Raw genomic sequence first — 21,907 nt, forward strand, 5'->3', positions numbered from 1 at the left:
CGTTTTCAACTGTACCCCAAAATTAATTTTTTTGACAATTTAAATAATTAAAGGATGTAAATATTAAAAACAATAAAATAGAAGGGTTATATTATACTTTTTTCAATTTGTACAAATACAAATAAGTTCTTTAACTTTAAAACTATTCAAATAAATCCTAAAAATTTAATCGCTTTAAATTTTTTTATTTAAAAAAATTTCGACCTACCATTGTATTTCTTCGATTTACAAATCCGCTACCAAAACCCGATAATTTTTTTAAAAAAAATCAAAAAAGGGATTTGTAAATCGAAGGTAATATATTTTTACGGTTTTGTATTTAAAAGATTATAAAATTGATTTTTTAAGGAAGAAAGTATTTTTGTACTATTCATAATATTGAAGTTTAATTAGAATATAGGTTAAAAAATGAAGGACTGTTTTAAATTTTTTTCTAAATGAAAAAAGTTCAATTTAATGCTTTGGGATACAGTTAAAAACGAAAAATTAAAAAAAAATACAAATAATTTTTTTTTCCTAGGTCACGGTATAAACGAAAAAATATTACAAGATGAGGGTTTTTTTAAATAATTAGGCCTAAAATTAAATCAAGTTGAATCAAATTTATTAATTCGGATTAGCTCGTTTTGGATAACAAAGGTGACTACAATCAAAAAATATTTAAGTATCATTTTATCCTCAAATTTACATTCAGTGCAGCAGCTAATATCAAGATTAATTTTTTTATCATTTTCTTTAAACTTTTATTTATTAAATGAAATATATAAATAGCAAGTTAAGTTTAGTGTACTTTCCTCTAAATTTATGGGGCAGACTGATATTAAGAGAAAAACAAAAGGGAAATACCAAAAACGACATGTCGAATTGCTTACAAATTTTGACAATGTACCAAAACGGTGACGTTTATATCTCCTCTGTCCACCCGCACCTGTTAAAGCTCGGCTTTTTCAGTACTTCAGGTTACAGAATTGCTCGACGAACTAATATACAGAGTAAGTTGTAATCAAATCTTAAAGCTACTGCTTGATTAATTTATATTTGTGTTCTATTTTATTTATAAGTGCAATTGAGTTCGTTGGAAATTGGGTTCTTTTCAATTTTTCATGATGTTCTCTTGTACTGATCAATTTCATAAAATTGTAAATTTAATTTTATTTGGTTAGTCTCATAATTGGAAGCTGTTGTTACTAAATTTAATTATTTTTGAGTTATACAAGAGAAGCAAGGCATTTTAAAAGGAAATGAAATCATGCAAAAACTAACATGATTGAATTGTTCTAGCTGATTTTTTTATTTTATTGTTGTCTATGCTAATGTGTTTATACAATTGAAGCTAATATCGCGTGTAATTCTTCGTCTTGGTGATACTTTGGCATATGACGAGGTGGAATTGTTATTATAGAATTTTATGTATTCTGATTCATAGTTTTGGATTTTTTTTCGTAGGATTTTAGCTTTATTAGTCGGTAAATTCTGATAGTAAGTATATATGATTATTGTCTTTTTGCGTATGTATGCGAATTTGTAGGTGTGATCGGAACTGAATTGCTTGCTAGAAAATGCATCCTCCGTTGACATTGCATAGGCACCCGATGTGTGCCGAAGTAAGTCTTCCTTTTTTTTTTTCCGCCTTTGTTTCATGCCGTGGTTCATTCTCTTTCCGTATATTGATTGATGCATATGCGAAAAATCATTACTCTTGCCTTTAGTTTTCCATGGATTAATTGGGTGTTGGTGGCCGTAGGATTTAGAGGGTCAAATTTGTTCTTTTAAAATCCATTTCTTATAGCGTGTTTCTAATTATCGTCAATTGCTTAACGAAGCAGAACCAGAAAATTGATTTGTTTAGAGATTGGCTGCCATGAGATTGCTTCTGCAGTGTACTTTGGATATAAATCCTTTATTTGTTTTGCTATTTATGCTGTTTTCTTGCCACTTTAAAAGTATTTTGATGATAGTCCCTATCCGGTCAAAGCTAAATTAAGTGAAAAAAGCGTTTTTGCAGATTATTGAGGTGTTCCAGAAGTGTCATTCCGACCATCCTATCGGAAAGTTTTTCGGGAAATGTACCGATCTCAAAGTAAAGCTCGATCGGTGTTTTCGGGAAGAGGTAAGGTATCCTTGTGCTGATCTCTGGTATATGTAATGTAGTAGTTCTTTTGACATTGCAGTAACCCTTTGAAGTTTTGACTCAGAAAGCTGTGAAGCGGAAGGCGAATTTTGAACAGAGTAAGAAACTCAAAGAAAGGCTTCAGATACTAAGGAAGGAAGCTGCTGAAAGAAGCGCAGAAGAGAAGAATTTCATGTCAACTTAAGGATAAAACGGTAAACCAAATCCGAAACTCGTACAAATTTGTAATATGGCTTGGAAAAATATAGAATTGGCCTCACTGCACATTGCTAGAGGATTATAGTTAATTCTTCAGTCATATTGTCTCTGCTTGACATTAATTATTGGATTGTAGAAAGCTTACTTCCATTAATCATTTTTTCCAATTATAAGGAGCTATGTTGCACGAATATTCTTGAATCTTATATTTAAATTTTGTTTTTCGTTTCTGAAAACATGTTTAAAGTTTCAAAAGTGCCAGTGTTACTCGATTAGCTGCATAACCAGGTGTATTTTCCCAAGGGGCTTACAGGTCATTTTTTTTCCTGAGGTAATCTGAAGAATAAGTATCAGCTATAACTCCGTAATATAGAGGATGCAAGTATTATCTAGAACAATGGGGCGTAAAGCGTCTGTAGGTGGTCTTTTAAGTGAAAACTATATATTTATATTATATTCAAATAAAAACTATCCGAAACATTTCCATTATCGTTCTATATAGATAAAGAGCAAAAGGAGTCAAGGCAGTAATACTGCCACCAAAACTATCATTTTGGCGGTTCCTTTAGTTAATTTTGCGTTTCTTTACGCGAATAGCATCTGTTAGAAAAACCGCTTCTTCTGGATTTTGGTCAATCCTCCATATTTTAAGCCCCAGGTCATCGTCACATGTATCATTCCATACTTTCAGCACCGACATGGGGCACGGCCCCAGCTTGTGACCCGTGGGGCCCAAACAGTACCATATAGGAGATTCCAGGTCTTCTGATGTTGGCTTGCTTGCTAGAGCATTCATATCTTGATCCTCATCATCGCTTAATTCAATTATTTCCAAAAACTTTGCACTTTGATTGTTCTTCTTTACCTGCATCGATGTTGCACTTTGACCGTTCTTCGGGTTGTCATGTTCATTGCCAACATCCATTGGTTTATCTTGCTTTGCTGGAGTATTCATATCTGGATCCTCATCGTCGCTTAACTCAATTATTTCAAAAAACTTTGCACTTTGATTGTTCTTCTCTACCTGCATCGATTTTGCACTTTGACTGCTCTTCGGGTTGTCATGTTCATCATCAACATCCATTGGTTCATCTTTCTTTTCTCCAGAATTAGCTTTGCCATCTGAAGATCATTACAAATCAAAAGATCAATTTCAGTTTACTCTTTGTAGATAATTACTATATCTATAAACAGTTAACATCAAACCTTACAAGCTTCGTAAACAAGCCAGCATTAATGTTCCCAAACTAAAAACAAACATTTTGATACCTACAGACTGAAGCTCTGCATGAGTACTAGTAGTAGATGGCATTGACACTGAAGCATAAACATGTGATTCACAGCCTGCACGCTCATGATCTCCTCTACGGCCGCCACTCGGAGATTTTGCATGTCTCATACCTAATAAAAGCTTATTAAGCTAACCATCAACATAGTTATGACAGCTAAAGATCTAAAAAGGGTTTCCTCAAGAAGTCCAAACAAGCTTCAAGTCGAGCAGAAATTTCAAAAAAATTTAAAGTCCTCGAGGAGGAGTAACATTAACGAAGAAGCGATGAGTTCAAAATCATAAATTTTGTGGAAAGGAGCAACCAAATTGCTCCAAGAATTTAGAGGTTTGAATTTCTCAGCAAATACAAGTGCATTGACTGAAGTGGATGCAAACCAAAGTTTCTTTTATTAGGTATTGCTACTCGTAAAAATTTACCTTGAATGCCATCATCATTTAACTCATCCTCATCACTGGCGCCCTCTTGGCTGGAAGTAATTTGGCGGCTTGGTTTCCTAAGAACAACAAACATAAACGAAGATTTTATAGAACAACAGATGAGCCTGAATGTAACAGATTGAATTGAATGCTTTAGACTGTTATTTAAAGCTTTTACCTGAAAATAACACTCAGCTAAGACTTGAATCACATATAAAGATCACTGATATTATCTACACGAATTCTGTCAGCATTCTACATTAATAAAACTTACACTAATGGCTTTCTTACCATATGAACTGAGTTATTTCACTTAAATTTCAGACAATATGCACAAACTCAGCTCCGCCTTAATCCCAAAATAGCGAGTCATCAGAATCCATATTATCATAATCATCTAGCAGAGCTAAATACCATAGGCTAATGAGATCACATAAAGCATTATTACTTATAAGTTATGCAACACATAATTATGGATCATAATTAAACTGGTTCTATTCTTCATCAACATTAGTCCCTATAGTTTTTGTTCTCTATGAAACACAGGAAGAGGACATAAGGATTTAATATAAAAACTATTATTGCAAGATACTTGTTTCTACTCTAACCTGGCTTTATCCCTTAAAATAGCTGAATTGGATAGCGTCTCAGCATCAGGGGCTACATTCCTAGTCGGCTGCCTGCCTAGGCAGGTGTCTGTCTGCAATGCCTCAGCCGTAGCTGAACAGGATCCACAGGCAGCCGTCTGTGGAATGGTAGACGCAGCTTCTTGAGGCATTGGCGGAAGCACAAAATCGGTACCTGCAAAAGTTACCAAAAACAAAAGCAGATTAGTGCTATCGTCTTGAATTCCTGAAAAGATTAAAAACTGTGATAATAGGCAAAAACTCACCTGGAGCAGCGTCTGTCACACATGAGTAGTGCCTGTGATTCCATTCAACTATATAATCATCATGAGGAAATTACACCATTTACCAAAAAAAATGAAAATAATTACAAAAGTATATGTTGACTTTTTTCATTTACAAAAATATTAATAATATTTACAAAAGTACAAAAAAATAAAAAATAATATCAAACATACGGTGTATACTGTGGGTATAATGTTAGTATACTAATAAACTAACATTATATCAACATTGTACCAAAATTATACCAACATTATACATACTGAGATTTTATTAATATTAAATAAAAATTTACCAAAATTACATCAAATCGTATACTGAAAATTAAATTAATAATATACCAAAATTATACCATCAGTATACCAAGAGTATACAAATTTTCTTGTTCATTACCAACTATAGTGAAAAATACACATAAAAAAAAAATACATGTTATCAACTAGAAAATATATATAAAAATTTATAATCAATATACCAAAAATATACTGAAATTATACCAATAATAAACCAAATATTATTTTTAAATTATCTGATTTATAGTTTTAATATTCCAAAATTATACCATAATTATACCGACATTATACAAATCGTACTTTTGTAATTAATTTTCATTTTTTGATACTTTCGTAATTAATTTTAAATCAGTCGTATTTTTGTAAATAAAAAAAGTTTACAGGTACTTTTGTAAATATTTTTAAAATTTTAGATACTTTTGTCATCGTCCCTATAATCATTGTATACTTTCGGCCAATCCAGTTGTTGAGGCCCATTACGGCCTCTCTCTTTAAGTGCAATCAACGGCCGCAATCTAGATTCATCCACTTCGGTAATTCCAAGTTGTCGAGGGCTTAGTTCAGGCCGATGATAAAAAAGATATTTGAATCCAAGTAAAACAGTTGGAGAATAAAACATTCTCGAACGTTCAATCCTCTGATTCTGCATGCACACCATTCCGCTCAACATATGGCCTCCATTTGATCTACAAAGGTTAATAAAATTTCATTTTTAAATTATCCAAACAACCTACTTTTGGCATGTTCAAATCATTGAATTGGTCTATGTACCTGTTGGCCGGCATCTACCAACTTCTGATGAAAATCGTAGCCCTTAAAACTGTATTGGGATGGAACACGAAGGAATGCCGACCACTCCACTATGTAGGGAACCTCCGTAGGCACCTGATATTCGCCATCCACACGAAGAAGCGTCTTTGCCACAGAAGGCAAACGCTCCATTATAAACAACTAGTGCATAAAAACAGGTTAGTTGTTGCATCTAAAGCAAAATCAGGTTAATTGAAAACTGAAATACAAAACAAAAACTTACTTGAAGCAACCAATCCGCTCCATGCATGGTTTTTAATCCTTTCATTTTTGCATATTTTATTGAGCTAAGAAGTTGAGCAAGCATCCCTGCTCCCCATGCATAATCATTGAATTTCTCAATATCCTCCAGGAAAAGCAGATAGTTTGCTGATACAGAGGAACGACGCGAGGAGCTAGGGAATATAACCGCCCCAATGACGTAAAGCACGTAGGCCCGAACATAATACAAAAACACTCGATCATCCTCCTCAATGCCGGGTGGAACAACACTGTATGTAGTCTTAAGCCACTTAAAACTAATCCATCCCTTCTTATCATCCGGATTTACGCGACCCAATAGTTTTACACACTCATCAATAATATTCGCCGGATCAGCAATCACCAGTGGCTTCCCATCAATTGGGAGACCAGACAAATAATGAACATCTTCCAAAGTAATTGTTAGCCTATTTTCACCTATGATGAAGCAATCATTAGCATCATCATAGAAGTTTGAACAAAGATCACTCAATAGACATTGTCTTGATTTAAAATATTTAATCCTCCAGTATTCAGAAATGCTCAAATGTTGAATCTTAGCTAAAACCCTTGGATCTGGGTTCCAATCAGCCATATAAGACAAGTGTGCAACAGTTTTTTCCTGCATAAACAAAAGCAAAAAATAGAGTATCAAAATACCATATAAAAAAAATTATTTGCATTCACACATACAACGGTATAGCTCAAATGGTATAAGCGTAACAATTAAACGCAAACAATTTACAAAATTTACAACACCAAACAATTAAACGGAATAGCTATTCTATTCCGCACCTTCTATGAACATGGTAAAAAAAAAATACGTGTTAATTACACAAAACTGACATTCGTTTAGGACATCAAAAAGTGTAAAAACCGACAAATAAAATAGGAAGGAGGGAGTATAAAATTACCATCCGCATGGTTAAAGTTTAACTTGACTACAGAGACACCATGTAATGATCAGTTTAGGTAGTACGAACACAGACACGGGAAACAAGACACTTGGATATAGACATTGTAAAACGATGTTATTTTAATTTTTCTATGTTAAAAACGTAGATCGAATGAAGTGTTCGTGCTACCTAGCTAGCTAGGAGATCAGCAACAACAATTGATAGTACAAATGAAACAATTTGATGGACAAATCTACTTACATAAAGATAGTATTTGATTGAACCTTAATTATATGGAAATAATGTCAAAGAAAGGTAGTGTTTTCTTACCAACTTCATCTTGAACTTCTTACAAATGAATAGGTTTAATCAGATAAAATAAGGAAATGAAAACCATATATGTATCTATGAACATGCACCATTTAATACAAGTCAGATGGTTGGTTTTGAAGTAGGAAACTTCTTCTGCAATTTGTTGTACCGCCAAATTTCCAGAAATATTTACTTTGAAAATTGAAGCTGGGCTCATCTTACCAAACTAAGCTAAAGGGCTTCATTCATAGATTTTAGAGGAATTTGCAGAAAATACTCCGTTTTTTAAAATATTTGCAGAAATACTCCGTTTTTAAAAAAAATATTTGTCTACCTTTTTTTTCAAAAAATTTATTTTTTTACTCTGAATTTTTTTGTAAAAATACTCCGTTTTTTTTAAACTGTTTGAAACTGTATTATAAACGGTTTCAAAGATGTCAAAGTTTTTTAAAAATACTCTGTTATAAACCATTTGAAACTCTATTAGAAACTGTTTGAAACTCTATTTTTATGAAACCGTTATAAACCGTTTGAAACTCTATTAGAAACTCTATTTGAAACCGTTTGAAACTCTATTAGAAACTCTATTTGAAACATTTTTATAAAACAGTTTCAAATTGTGTTTTTTGAAACTGTATTTGAAACCGTTTGAAACTCTATTTTTATGAAACCGCTATAAACCGTGTATTTGAAACCGTTTGAAACTGCGGAGTAAAAAAATAAATTGCGGAGTAAAAAAATAATTTTTTTTAGTACGCTTATAAACTTTCAGTTTTTGAGATAAATTTACAAATATTTTAGTTTTTTAGGTATTCTCCTAAACTTTCCTAGAATTTAGTTTAACCTTTAAATTTGGAAAAAATTAGGATAAATACTCCCTTTAGAAAAATAATTTGATTTCCTATCTCAACAAAGAAAAGATAGAGAAAATACCTCACCATTTTAATGTTTTTATTTTTTTTACTCTAAAACATGTTTATATTATGATTATACCTACTATTTATTAACTTTTTACTCTAAGTATTTTTTTCTTACTCTTATCATATTACAGTTGTCATTTTTTTATATTTTCCTTTCTCTCTCTCTCTCTCCTCTCTCCTCTCTCCTCTCTCCTCTCTCCTCCTCCTTTTCTTCTTCTTTTCTCTGTTTTTTTTCATCTTCTTTACTTTTTCTTTGCTCCACCGCCGTTCCTTCATTGCTCCGCCGCCGTTTTTTCGTCGCCGTTCTTTCATCGCTTCGCCGTTTTTTATATTTAATTTTGGTAATTTCTCCTCAACTCGTGGTGATTAATACGAGTTGTTTTAATTTTCAGATCTAAATAAATTACTCTTAAATTTTCTCATTTTTAGATCTAAAAATTTGCATTAAAAACAATTTTATAGACAAAAACTGATTTTCTGCAAAAAAAAAAAAGCTTCTAATTATCATATGAGTATCATCACTGCATTATCATGTAAGTATCATTACACTGCAGAGAAATTTGATTTTTTTTTATTAAAATAGCCTCTAATTATCATGTTATTATCACTATATTATCATTTCGTTATCATAACACTGCAGAAAAACCCCCTCTGATTATCATATTATTATCATAACATTATCATATAACATTGCAATATGATAACTAGATGATAATGAAATATGATAATGAAATATGATAATAATATGATAATTGGATGATAATGTACGTGAAAATATAATTACAAAAAGATTTATGATACCAATGATAACCAAATGATAATTAAATAATAAAATTATGATAATAGTATGATAATATGATACATATATAGAAAACAATGCATAAAAATTATGATAACGAGATGATAACGTGAAGATAATAGTATGATAAGGTTCTTACTGATAATAAAATGATAATGGTATGTGATAGGAGTAGAATACTCCTAGTATTTAGATAGTTTTCGCATCGCTTTATTGCGTTTTGACATGTGTTTTTAGGTGTTTCGATACCTTATTATGTGTGTTGGCGTTTCAGGTGATTTGGAGTGTTTGCGGAACTATTTGGGCTAAAAAGAGTGAAGAATTAAAGAAATATCAAAGTCGGAAGCTAAAGCAAAGAGTTAAAGAGAAATCAAGTTTTTAAAGCATGTCTTGGAAGAGAAGTTCATGAGCGAAAGAGAAGCTGAGAAAGCAAAAGAAACATGTGTAATTTAACACATGTCTCGACCAAGACATGGTGCTTCTCGACCAAGACATGAAGGACAATTTTGCACGAAGGGTCATCAAAGGAGCTTCTCGATCGAGAAGCTCAACTTAAACGAGCTTCTCGACCAAGACATGGGAAAAAAAAGCTGAAGACGAAATTTGTTTGAAGAAAGAGCTTTAAGTGGCCCACTTCCCTTTTTAGCCCAACATCTCTTGTACTAGGGTGTTTTTATTTCCCTTTTTATCCAGACTATATAAGACACTTTATATTTTAGGTTAAGGATCATTCACTTTTGTAGACAACAATTTTGAATCAATCAAATTCATTCCTTTTGCTCTCTATTTTAGGATAGAATCTATATAGTTCTTGGTGTTCTTCAATTATTTTTCCAGATTTTGCTATATTGGGAAACTTATTAAATACAAGTATTGATCTTTTAATTCAAGCTTCATTATCTTGTTCATGTGTTTTAAGTTCAATTATTACTCCAAGGTATTTATTCTTTACTCTATGCCTAATCTTTACTATTGCTTAATTAGTTATGCCATGATGATGATTAGTAGCTAAACCCCTTATTTGGGGGTTGTTATGATTGCCATGATTGATTAGATAGGTGATTAGGGTGAGGGTTTATGGGTGATGTTGGTTGTTGTGCTTCTTGAGCTTAATGCTTAGAATAGGTTGGCCTCTTATTCTTTGCTATGTGGTTTAATTAGAAGGACGAGAGTTAACTAATTAGACTATACCTAGGGGAGTACATGCTTTAGACCTAGATGCATTAGCATGATCTAGGGCTATTTTGGTTGTGGAGTTTGCTAGACTAGTTGGCTTTATTAACTCTCTTGAAATCTATGAGCACGAGAGTGGATTAGATTTCGGGATTGTTAATCAAGTTTCGACTCTTTCAATTCCGGCTCGAGAGAGCGGAATTGGTTCCGTAGAATAGCTTGACCCGACCTAAGTTCCCATCACCTTAACCCAAACTACTTAGATTTGACTTTGGCATGACTAGCAACCTCTAAACGCTTTACCCTAATTGTTTAAATCACGTGTTAATTAGTTGATTGTTGATTAATTGTTTTAGTTAAGTAGCGTGTTTAATTAATAGTTGTTTGCAAGTTATTTTACGTGAAAATTCAACCATTTGGTGTTTTCGCTAGACGAATTGAATTGTAACCAAATTTCATTCTCATCAATTGCTCCTAACACACTCTCCGTGGGATCGACATCCGACTTCCGGATTTCTACAAGTTGGGTTAATTCTCAACAGTATGATAATATGATACCTGCGTGAAGATAACGAGATGTAATGACATGATAATAAAATGATAATGCAATATGATATATTGATAATTATATGATAAGGTGAAACTGTGAAAATCATATGATAATGTAATACTATGATAATATGATTTTGTCTAATATTATCCAGCAGTATCATCATATTATCATATAATAATTTGCTACATACGATACTGATAATCATATGATAATAAGATGACAATGTAAGATGAAACTGTGCTAATCATATGATAAAGTGATACAGTGATAATCATATGATAACGTGATACTGTGATTTCTATTTAATTCATATAATTTTTGAATATGCTATTAATATAATAAAATATTTAAATAGTAGTATAGATTTTTAAATTATAAAATATTTGATAATACTGAAATAAATAAAAAAAAATATTTTATTTATTGATAATTTATAATAGACATATTTGTTAATTTAAAGTAAGAAGAAATAAAAAATATGTAATTCAAAAATGTTTGAAACAAGTAAACAAAACAAAAATTTGAAAAAAAAGAAAAAAAGAGGCGTCAGATATGGAAAGAGAGAGAGAAAGAGAGGGAATGAGAAAGAAAGAGAGAGAATGTGTCACAGAAGCCTATTATAGAGGCAGAGTAAAATTCTAACAAATTAGACATGGAGAGTAAAAACATTAAGATAATCAAATCATGGAGTATTTTTGTTGACTTTTTCTTATTGAAGCAAAAATTCAAATTATTTTCTTTTTTTAGATAAATACATAAATCTCTCTTAAATTTGTCTTTAATATAAATGAAAATAAACATTAGTATTTTTTTATTTTCATATCAATAGGCTAAACTTCTATTTGGACGTCTCAAAATATAACTTAAATTTTATTTTTATTTGATTAATTAGGTTAAAATATCACTTTATCCTTCATTAACTGTAACTATTTAAATAATATTCTCGTGATCATTATTAATTATTATTTAATTTAATATAATATAATTTTTTTATAACATATCTAATTTTTTAAAATTTATTTATAAGCTCAAAAACCAATCAGTGTTTACAAATTATATAATTAAATTAAAAATATAATAGAAAATTAATTAAATAGTAACTTATATTTCTTAATCTACGTACAAATTTAATTTGACTGTGGGAGAGATAGATGAAGTATATAGTTATGAGATCTAATTAATTAATAAATTCATTTTATTTTTTTAAATATTTATTCATTTTTTATTATCTTTAAAAATTAAAATTAGAAAATTATTTTTTAATGAAAAAATCAAAATTAGAAAAAAATTAAAAATTAGTGAAAGTAAAAGTAAAAAAATATAATAAGGTCCATCCGGCCATTACATCTCATATTGTTTCACATTTACGGTAAATTAAATTTAAGAACTAAGGTAAAATTTAATCTTTTTTAATCAAATTATTTCAACTTAGCTGACTAACATAAAAAATGGACTTAAGATAAATATTGACGGAAACAAAAAAAACAAATAGTTTGATTTTCAAATAGAATAAACCAAACAAACAATAAGAAGTGCTATAGTAACTTACTAGTATTATTTTTCTATTGAATTAATCAAATAAAAATAATGTCGAAACTCTAAATTTAGTGTATATTATATTAAAAATAGAGAAAATTACTTAAAGGCCCCTGAGATATACCATAATTAACAGTTTGACACCCCTTGTTTTAAAAGTTTATTTAATGGTCTCTCGGTTTTCATTCTGTTAACTGAGAGATCCTTCGGTTAATTTGAGTGACCAAATCGTTTAACAGATTGGAACTCGGATATTAAATCGTTTAAAAGTGAGGGACCAAATCGTTTGATAAAATTAAAAGTGAGGAACCAAATCGTTCACAAAACTAAAGGTGGGGTACCAAATCGTTTGAAAATAAGTGTTGAGATTAACGGAGGGACCTAATAGTTAACGAAATTAAAACTGAAGGACCATTAAATAGACTTTTGAAATAATAGGTACCAAATTGTTAATTATGTTATGCCTCAGGGACCTTAGCGTAATTTGCTCTTAAAAATATATCATTTTTGTCATTTTTATTTTTTTTCCGTTTCCATGATACATAGATAAGGAGACCTATACAGTATATGTTTCAGAATTCTAGTAGATCTCATTTGCTTTGAATCTATTCATCTGGAATCAGGTAGCTAGTCATGTTTTTTGTTGCTATATAATATGGAGATACTGTTTTTTCTCTAGTTTGTCATATATATAAGAAATACTTGTTCTATACTATAACCTGAACTCAGACATGAAACAAATATATTAAGCAAAACTATTTCATGTCATCCATGGAGAAAGCAGATGCAATCTGCGATCCCTTGGCTTAAGGTCTTCTGTACAAATAAACTTTAGCGAAGGTCGAAGATTGCTACTTCCCATTGAAAATCCGACGAATAGCATCTGTTAGAAAGATCGCTTCGTCCTGGTTTTGGTCTATCTTCCAAACTTTGAATAGCATATCCCTGTCACAGGTATCACTCCATTCTTTAAGCACCGCCATCGGGCACGGCCCCAGCTTCAGACCCGTGGGGCTCAAACAGTACCATATACGCGAATCCAGGAGTTCTGATGTTGGCTTGCTTGCTGGAGTATTCATATCTTGATCCTCATCGTCGCTTAAGTCAATTATTTCCACCAACTTAGCACTTTGCTGGTTCTGCTTTACCCGCATTGATGTTGCACTTTGACTGGTCTTCAGGTTGTCATGTCCATCATCATCATCATCCATTGGTTTATCTTGCTTTTCTCCAGAAATAGCTTTACCATCGAAATGCTGCTTTTCCGGAACAAGAAAGTTGGAGTATTGACTTTGCAGGGAAGAAGCAAGTAGCGGTCCTGATAGGACAGGATGGGATACTTTCAAATGGTTCTGCTTTACATCTACAGCAGATTCACGAGACTCCGTTTCATCAATAACATCATCATCACCACTTCCATGACAAAAATTATAAGGTCGCACCAGTTCTTCAGGTTCAGGTTCTGGTTCTGGTTCAGGTTCAGGTTCTGGTTCAGGTTCAGGTTCAGGAGATTGCTGCTTTTGTTCTGGCATAGAGAAAAAACAGTTAAAATCGGTCAAGTTCTCTACCAATAGAGTTGTGCATTGTTAAACTAAACAATAACAATATGCCAATCAAAAACATTTTTATTTTCGATTAATAATAACGATTTTCTATTTCATGAATACCATCATCTCCGCTTTCATGACAACTACTATGCAGTCGCACCAATTCCTCAGGTTCACATCCGTTAGATTGCTGCTTTTGTTCTGAAAAAAAGGCAACAGTTGTTCAGTTATCTGCCAATACTGTTGTATCACGAGCTTCATGAATAGGATGAGTACATTTAGGTGCATAGATTACCTGCAAAATCTGCTTTATCGTTAAGGTAGGAGTGTATCAAGTCACTGTCCACAGGTTCGATATCTGGCTCGGAAATTATTTCTGGAATTTCAAGCAACAACCGTGTTTGTTCAGTTGGGTCGCGTAGCAGCTGCAATCTCTCAATGTACACAGAAAGCGTACGCAGCAAGTTAAAGTTAAGGTAACTATGACAAAATGTTCTAGTATTGAGAACATATTTCTATTTACCTAAACAAATGCCCCCACCATAGGTTATCAGCTATTGTGCACGAAGGCAAATGCTGAAATCGGAAAAAAAAGAAGAGAACAATATTTTCTAATAAGAATTAGTTATAAATATGAAGTTTTAAAATTTCAAATTCGAAAATAAAAATGAAACACCTAAATATAGATTCCACAAGTTTCTGTATAACATAGGTTATCAGTAGAAAACATAAAAATACACATGAAAGGATATTCTTTTCTCCATCCCTTCTCATTAGCATGATTGATACGGTTTTGCAGTATCGACAACTCTGTTCCTATCCACTTGAGTATTGGAGATGATAGAACAATTAGATAGGAAATAAAAAAAAGTGCTTAGTACATGGAGTAAATAAAAAACATGTAAAATAACATAAAGTGATTCACAAAATCATCATTATGACTTGATCACCTCCTTGGGACCTCAAGTTTTTGATACACCAGATCGACATAGGACAAAAACAGAAACGCTGAAATAGCAAACAACAAAATAATTTTCTTTTTCTTTACAAAATTATGTTATAAATAAAGAGTTTTGGAGTTTCAGAAGTATTTCAGAAAGAACTAGAGAAGTTTCCATTGCATACATGTTTTGTGATAATCTCATGGAGATTTCGAGCTTTCTCCTTGAACTCCACCTGTCAGTCGGGGCATTGTAGTAAAGTTCGTTACAAATACTTCAGTGGAAATATTTAAAGAAGAGTTGCTTAACAATGGGAACTTACAACAGTAGGCCTCTCAAGTCGACCATCTTTCACCCTTTGCCGCAAATCTTCACATTCTTCCTGTAAAACAAAACAAAACTATACAAATTTGTGCATGGACTTTGCATAAAGGTACAAATTTATATTATATTCAGACCTCCAATGATACATCTGAATACAGTCACTAATATTATACAAGTGCGAATAAAACATTTCATATGATTGATTGATGGAAGGCCAAAGTTGCCAAAGTTTCCTCGTAGAAACCCATTTCGCCCAAGTTGTTCCGGAATATAGATGAATCGATTCAATTCCACCATCAGGATGGATACAGAACTATATTGCCTGTATATCTCCATATTATCATACACCTTGCAAGATTACTTGCACCTTTGAAAAATCAACAATATTTTTTACCTCAGAGAAGTTATCATCTGATAACTTGGAAATAGCTATGTCTTTTGGCATATTGGAAACATGTAGAAGAACTTCAGTGTTCACTTCTCCATTTTTCAAACTTCTCTTTATACCTGCAAAGTGCAAAAATAAAATGCAGTGCAGCAGCTTGATCATCCAAGGCAGACATGAGAATCAGAAATAACTTGATAGATAAGTATCACCAAAAAGACAACAGCTTTAAGAAAAACGATGAATTATATGAATCAAACAACTGTAATGATTATTTTATCTCAATTAGTGACATAATTACCTGTCACTTTAAGGAGCTGATGATAGTTTTTCTGCAAATAGTCATAAGGATCAGATTTGGTTCTCACAAAGCTTCCAATTACTTTAGCACCAAATGTCTCAGGTTGTTTTGCCAATTCCTCCACTAAACTCCTCTTCAAGTAGAGAAGTTTAATATTTTCCGCATTTAAAGATGCAAAACGATTTTGTTGCACATCTGGAATTGGTTCTTCATTCTGAAACTTTTCGTTTGAGCTTAAGTTTTTCTTCCTTTTGCGGGCTATTGTGACAGTCTCGCTCTTTTCTTCTGAACTATATCCAATCTCATCCTCTGATTGCTCAAAATTCTCGGCAAAATGGGGAGTCAGACGGCTATATATACTGTTCTTGAGAACTAAGTTCCTTCCTAGAATAGATTTTAGCCTTGCATCACACACAATTCTCTTCTTTTTCTCTGGATCATAAAGCTTGTGTTCATTGCAATAGCGTATGATTATATCATTAACTTCATGTTGGGATAATTTATCAGCCGTCTCTTTACCTATGGCGGCAAGGAAGTCGATGAGGAGGTTTGATCCCCAGCCATTGAACTCAATTTTCTTCGAGTTAGTCTTTTTTTCCATCCCCCTTTTTCTCTTTCTCTTATCTCGCCGTTTTCCCCCTTTTTTACCATTCCAACAATCATTGTCGTACAAATCCAAGTTTTCTTCAAAGTCACTAACATCTTCTTCATCCTCCGAAATATCATTAGAATCAGATATGTATCCACAGTTTTCGTTCATTTTCAACAGCCTGATGGCAGAGCGGACATGTTTCGAGGTTACATTTTCTTTTGTTTTAATCATTTCCCAATATCCCTTAAAATTGAACTCATATGTGTCTCGAACGTTAAAATCTACATCTCCCTGAAGGTAAACAAGCATACAGCAGATAAGAAAACAAAAAGATGACTATAGGAACAAAGTAGACTATATTGCAGAATCACATATTGAAACTTTCGAGTAACACCCAAGCATTTCATGTTATATCTTTCAAGGTATGCAAGGTAGTAGATTAAAATACATGAATAAATAAACAAGTATAAAATTTTGATTTAAAATTTTGTCAGAAAGTAAAGATACCATTGCAGAATCTGCATCCTTGACTCCCTCTAAAATCCCTGCAAGTGTTGAGCAATGACTGCAAAATCCTCTTATCCCTTTAACTACAGCAAACTCCGTAACACAGAGGCAGCTTCCGCATACAGCTTTTGGACAACAAAAGCAATAGAATTTTGCAGCGTTCTTGCAAATGAAGCAGAAATGCCACTCTGTAAATTGAAATTCATCACTCTACAAGCTAGAATAAACATAAAATGAAGCCACAAAGACGTAACACAAGACGGAGATAACTTTTTATAGTAAAAGTTGGATAGTGTTATGGAGATAAATTTTGAAGTGGAAATCGATTATTGTTCCATCTCTTTAATTGAGAAAAAGTTGCAGCCAACCAAATCTTAGTCTGACATTGGAGGATGTGTTCTGCTAGGTTGAATTGCAGTTTCGGATAATAATAACTCTAACTCAAACAAATTCTATAGTGAAGATAAAACATGCCGACATGATTAGTGATGACACGATGTTTTTCTGGCGCTTAGGTAATAAATTCAGACTAACATCATGCAAATACACACAGATAAATGAATAGCTGAAACTAAAAGTCACAATTCAATTCCCCAGCACCACAAAAAAGCCTAATATATGAGAGTTAAGGGGCTTGAAATGCTACTCAGACAGAAACAAACTACCATTCACGCTTTTACAATTCATTACCTCAGCTAAAATTTCACATGCTTTTTCAAAGAAAACAGAATTGGATTGAGTAGGTAAACCATGTATTTAGACATGGATCTCCCCTAAGACAACAATTTAAGTAATCAGTCACCGAAACTGGCAAAACATGTTCAAGCTTTATATATAAAATTATGCTCTCTTCACTACAGACGAACATTTACAGAGAACAAACTGTAAACAGAAACTACCAACTTACTGCAGCTCCAAGGAACAGCACTCTCCAAGAAAGAATCATCTTGATCTACACACCGCGGATGAAATGCTTTAAGGCAACCCCTGAATGCAGGAGACTATTAGATGAACTAATACAGTAACACAAACACACACTAAAGTTCGTATTAGAGCTGCAAATAAGCTAGGAACTTAATGACTTGGATCAACAGGACATGGGCATATACTATATAACACGAAAACAGAAACACTGAAATGGTAACTGAAACTAAAAACAGCCAACCCATACATTTTACAAGAATGGTCATTAATACTATAAAATTTCAGAATTTCAAAATCATTTCCAAAAACAGAACAGCCCGGTAATACTCAACTAGGTAGCACGGACACTTCATTTCATCAACGTGTGTCGGAATTCAGACACTAAACTTCATTTTTAAGATAGAAACCTTAAAATAACACAACTTTCATGCAACCTAGGTACTCAATGAACTACAGTTTGAACAGAGTAAAAAAGGAAGTAACTTACTTAAAGTCACAAACCCTTAAAACCCCACCATCTTTGCAGACAAGGCACCAATCTTCAGCAACCAGCTCCTTGTTTATAATCTTCTTCTTCCTCCCCATTTTCACTAAAACCTACCCTGTCAAAACAAAACAAATAAAAATTAACACTGACTTTCCAAAATCTAGTTCAAAAGGTCACACCTTTAAGCTTTTTTTTTCTTCCTTAAGGTGACTACCAAAATGAAGACGAACTTAAACTATAAACTAACAAAAACCCATTAAAGAAAAAGAGTAAAAAACAAACTTCATCTCTTCAAAATATAATCTTTACCATCAAAATGCCAACAAAATTAAAAAAAAAATTGAATAAAAAGAGCAGAACTTTTAAAGAAACAGACCTTGAAGCTTCAAATGTTAAAAAGAACCAATTTTTTCAGAGAATTTTGGTGTAATGCATTGTAAAGATTAAACAACTTAAGAGAGAAGTTAAGTTAAGAAGAGAAATTCAAAAATCAGTAAAACAAATTTAATTTGATTTGTTTTTGTTTTTTTGAGCATTTTGGAATATTGCAATTTAGAGAAGGTGGCAAATTGTTGGCTGCAGAAAGTACTGTTTATTTCTGAATACAGAACGCTGTCACTGCCACCATGCCACGTTGGTGCTTCGGAGTTTTTGTTAAAAGGAGAAAGACTTTCCATTTTTACTCATTATTTTTATTATTCACTTAATTAACAAATTATTCACTTTATACATAATTAGTATATTATTCACTTTTTAAAAATTGAAGGAATTTACTTTTAATTAAAGTTATATTCAATATTTCAAATAACCTTATTAACTAATTCACCCATTCATCATTTTAATGTAATTTTAGTATTTAATGGTGAGTTAAAGGACTCATGCAATGTATGTGAAACTATCAATACTAAAATCATTAGAATTATTAATTATTATTATCATTATTATCAGAATTATAATAAATTTAATAAATTTAATATAATTGGTTAAACTAATTTAATTTTTATTTTTTTTCCATTTTTTTAATTTTTTAATTTATTAGAATATATGTAGTTTTTAGTTTAATATTACAAGTTTATATATTGATTAATGTGTAAAATTACATTGAAATTTTTGGTTTACTACCATGTGTCCTAATGCATGTTGAATTTGTGACACTTAACAACTTAAAAAATTACTTCCAAATCTCAAACACTATAATTATTTTCATAGTTAAAAAATAGTGGTATTTTTTAAAATACATGTTTCAGTATTTTAATTACAACTTTACATTATAAATTTTGATTTTTCTTTTTTAATTTTTTTGATTTACGATTTTTTTTAATTTCACAAATATCTTTTTCAGTTTCCAATTTCGGTTTTCGGTTTTTTAGTCCGGCGATCAAACCGACCGACAGTGTTTAATAATTTTTTTTTATAGATTTTGTTCTTGTAATTTTTTTTATAGTGTAACAATAATGTATATATAGTGTTTTTATAGTGTAAGATTAGTGTATATATAGTGTATTTATGGTATTTTGTAGTATTTTTTGTGGTCTACACCATGAAACACTACAAATACACCATAAACATTATAAATGCGCCATAAATATACTAAAAACGGTAGAAATACACTAAAAATACACCAAAACATAAATATATTATAAAATTACTACAAATGCACCATAAATTAATTTGTTCTTTACAAAATCAGTATTAATAAACAAATTTATGAATAAGAGAAAAACAAAATAAATAATTATGAATAATAAAACATTTTATAAACAAAAAATTATAGATCTACAATAATTTATTTATAAAATATTTAAATTATTACAAAAAAGCTAAAAAATTACACAAATCTAAAAACAAGTTGAGTAACGCGAACGGAAGAGACGAACGGACTAGCGCGAACGAAAAATACGAACGGAAAAACGATCGGAAATGACGAGAAATCCATCAGAAGTAAACGAATGGAAGCGCGAACGGAAAAGACGAACAGAAAAGTAACCGAAGGATACAAATTGAAAATCAAACAAAAAAGAAGAAGAAAAGAAGAGAGAATTTTGAGAGAGAAAAGAGAAAAAATAGTGGCTATATAAAAGTTTAACTTAAAATGAGATAAGACATCTTTATATAATGAGTATTTTTGGTAAATAACTTAGCTTATTAGGTAGTGTAGGAAATAAGGGGCCAAAATGGTATAAATATTTTGCCAAAAATAGATATTTAGAAAATAATCCCTAAATATTATAAAATATATATGTTTTGATAACTAAAAAAATATACATACAATATTATTATACTTTTAATCTGTATGATATAAAAAGAGATACAAAAATAAAATAGAAAAAAATTTGTTTAGATAAAATAAATTTATAAATTAAGATGTTAAAAGATACAAAACCATTCCACCACGTATGCAGAAAATTGTCCAAAATAGATTTGGACGACAAAATATAAAAAAGGAAAATGTGAGAATTTATTTTCTAATATTTTGAATGTTGATATTAAATCATTAAAAATATGAAATGATGGATTTAATATAACAATACTATTTTAATTTTAAATTGGTATATAATTTATTTTTCATTAATGTAACAATTTTTATTATATTTTTTGATCATGATCATTTTATTCAATATAAAATACTCTTTCTCTATACCAAGTTAATATATACTATTTTTTTTAAATTATATGCAATAATTTATTATTTCAATGTTTGATTGTAATATATACTCTTGTTTATTATGATTAAAAACAAATAAAAAATACTGAAAGACAAAATTACTACCATAATTTTTTTCTTCTAAAGATGGTAATAGATTTTAAAGTCTCAACCGTTAGTTATTAGTTAAGGAGTTGGAGATTGAACTAACAACTTCTCAATGCACTTGGAGATGTCTTTGCCATTCAAGTTAAACCCTGATTGGGATGAAAACAATATCACATTCCTTTACAAAGGAACTAAATTTTGTATTCAAGCATTCTCCTTCATAATTAGATTTTAACATTTTAATATTTTTTTCCAATTTGCTTTTTAATTTTTTTTTTTGAATCTTTCAAATGTTTCACTTTTATTCTTCATAAAAAAACGTGATCATACTGTGAAAAAAATTATCAATGAAGATAATGAACTATTTATAAAAAAATTTAAGTTTCAAATTTATTCTTAACTTAAAAAAATTGTTTTTTTTAATTCATCAATAATTGATATGCTTATTTGACCTACATCTATTATAAATCGGATTATTGATAAAACCAATTCTAACATTTCAATTTTATAGCAATTTAATTCCATTTTTCAAAACGTTATAAAATACATTCTAACCTTTCATTTTTTGCATTTTGTATCCCATCCGTTTTCCGGAAAATTTGTACATGTGTGCTAGATTAGATACATGTATTTACATATGGAATCCCAACATTTTAAAAGCTCTACAAAT

General features: G+C 31.0%; 4 protein-coding genes across 4 annotated transcripts; 1 reads left to right on the forward strand and 3 right to left on the reverse strand.

The window, feature by feature from the left end:
• Positions 1-899: 899 nt before the first annotated feature.
• On the forward strand, positions 900-2,520 carry LOC126659682 (uncharacterized). Its single transcript, XM_050353008.2, has 4 exons — positions 900-992; positions 1,529-1,604; positions 2,006-2,110; positions 2,196-2,520. Exons 2-4 carry the CDS (start codon positions 1,560-1,562, stop codon positions 2,313-2,315), a joined length of 270 nt encoding a protein of 89 aa, XP_050208965.1. The 5' UTR covers positions 900-992; positions 1,529-1,559; the 3' UTR covers positions 2,316-2,520.
• A 248-nt stretch (positions 2,521-2,768) lies between these two features.
• LOC126659681 (zinc finger CCCH domain-containing protein 19-like) lies at positions 2,769-5,173 on the reverse strand. Its single transcript, XM_050353007.2, has 5 exons — positions 4,930-5,173; positions 4,646-4,838; positions 4,038-4,114; positions 3,599-3,730; positions 2,769-3,451 (listed from the first exon to the last, which is right to left on the reverse strand). Exons 2-5 carry the CDS (start codon positions 4,813-4,815, stop codon positions 2,895-2,897), a joined length of 936 nt encoding a protein of 311 aa, XP_050208964.2. The 5' UTR covers positions 4,816-4,838; positions 4,930-5,173; the 3' UTR covers positions 2,769-2,894.
• Positions 5,174-5,540: 367 nt separating this feature from the next.
• LOC130014993 (protein MAIN-LIKE 2-like) lies at positions 5,541-6,992 on the reverse strand. The gene is made up of 3 exons (XM_056104236.1): positions 6,272-6,992; positions 6,010-6,189; positions 5,541-5,924 (listed from the first exon to the last, which is right to left on the reverse strand). Exons 1-3 carry the CDS (start codon positions 6,914-6,916, stop codon positions 5,868-5,870), a joined length of 882 nt encoding a protein of 293 aa, XP_055960211.1. The 5' UTR covers positions 6,917-6,992; the 3' UTR covers positions 5,541-5,867.
• A 6,175-nt stretch (positions 6,993-13,167) lies between these two features.
• On the reverse strand, positions 13,168-19,038 carry LOC126661380 (uncharacterized protein At5g08430-like). The gene is made up of 12 exons (XM_050355214.2): positions 18,862-19,038; positions 18,486-18,600; positions 17,982-18,061; positions 17,075-17,262; positions 15,976-16,858; positions 15,684-15,796; positions 15,288-15,347; positions 15,150-15,200; positions 14,777-14,847; positions 14,320-14,477; positions 14,145-14,225; positions 13,168-14,002 (listed from the first exon to the last, which is right to left on the reverse strand). The coding sequence occupies exons 2-12, from the start codon at positions 18,581-18,583 to the stop codon at positions 13,329-13,331; spliced, it is 2,457 nt and encodes an 818-aa protein (XP_050211171.1). The 5' UTR covers positions 18,584-18,600; positions 18,862-19,038; the 3' UTR covers positions 13,168-13,328.
• Between the last annotated feature and the right edge of the window lie 2,869 nt (positions 19,039-21,907).

Source organism: Mercurialis annua, linkage group LG8 (assembly GCF_937616625.2).
Source record: "Mercurialis annua linkage group LG8, ddMerAnnu1.2, whole genome shotgun sequence".
Classification (NCBI taxonomy): domain Eukaryota; kingdom Viridiplantae; phylum Streptophyta; class Magnoliopsida; order Malpighiales; family Euphorbiaceae; genus Mercurialis; species Mercurialis annua.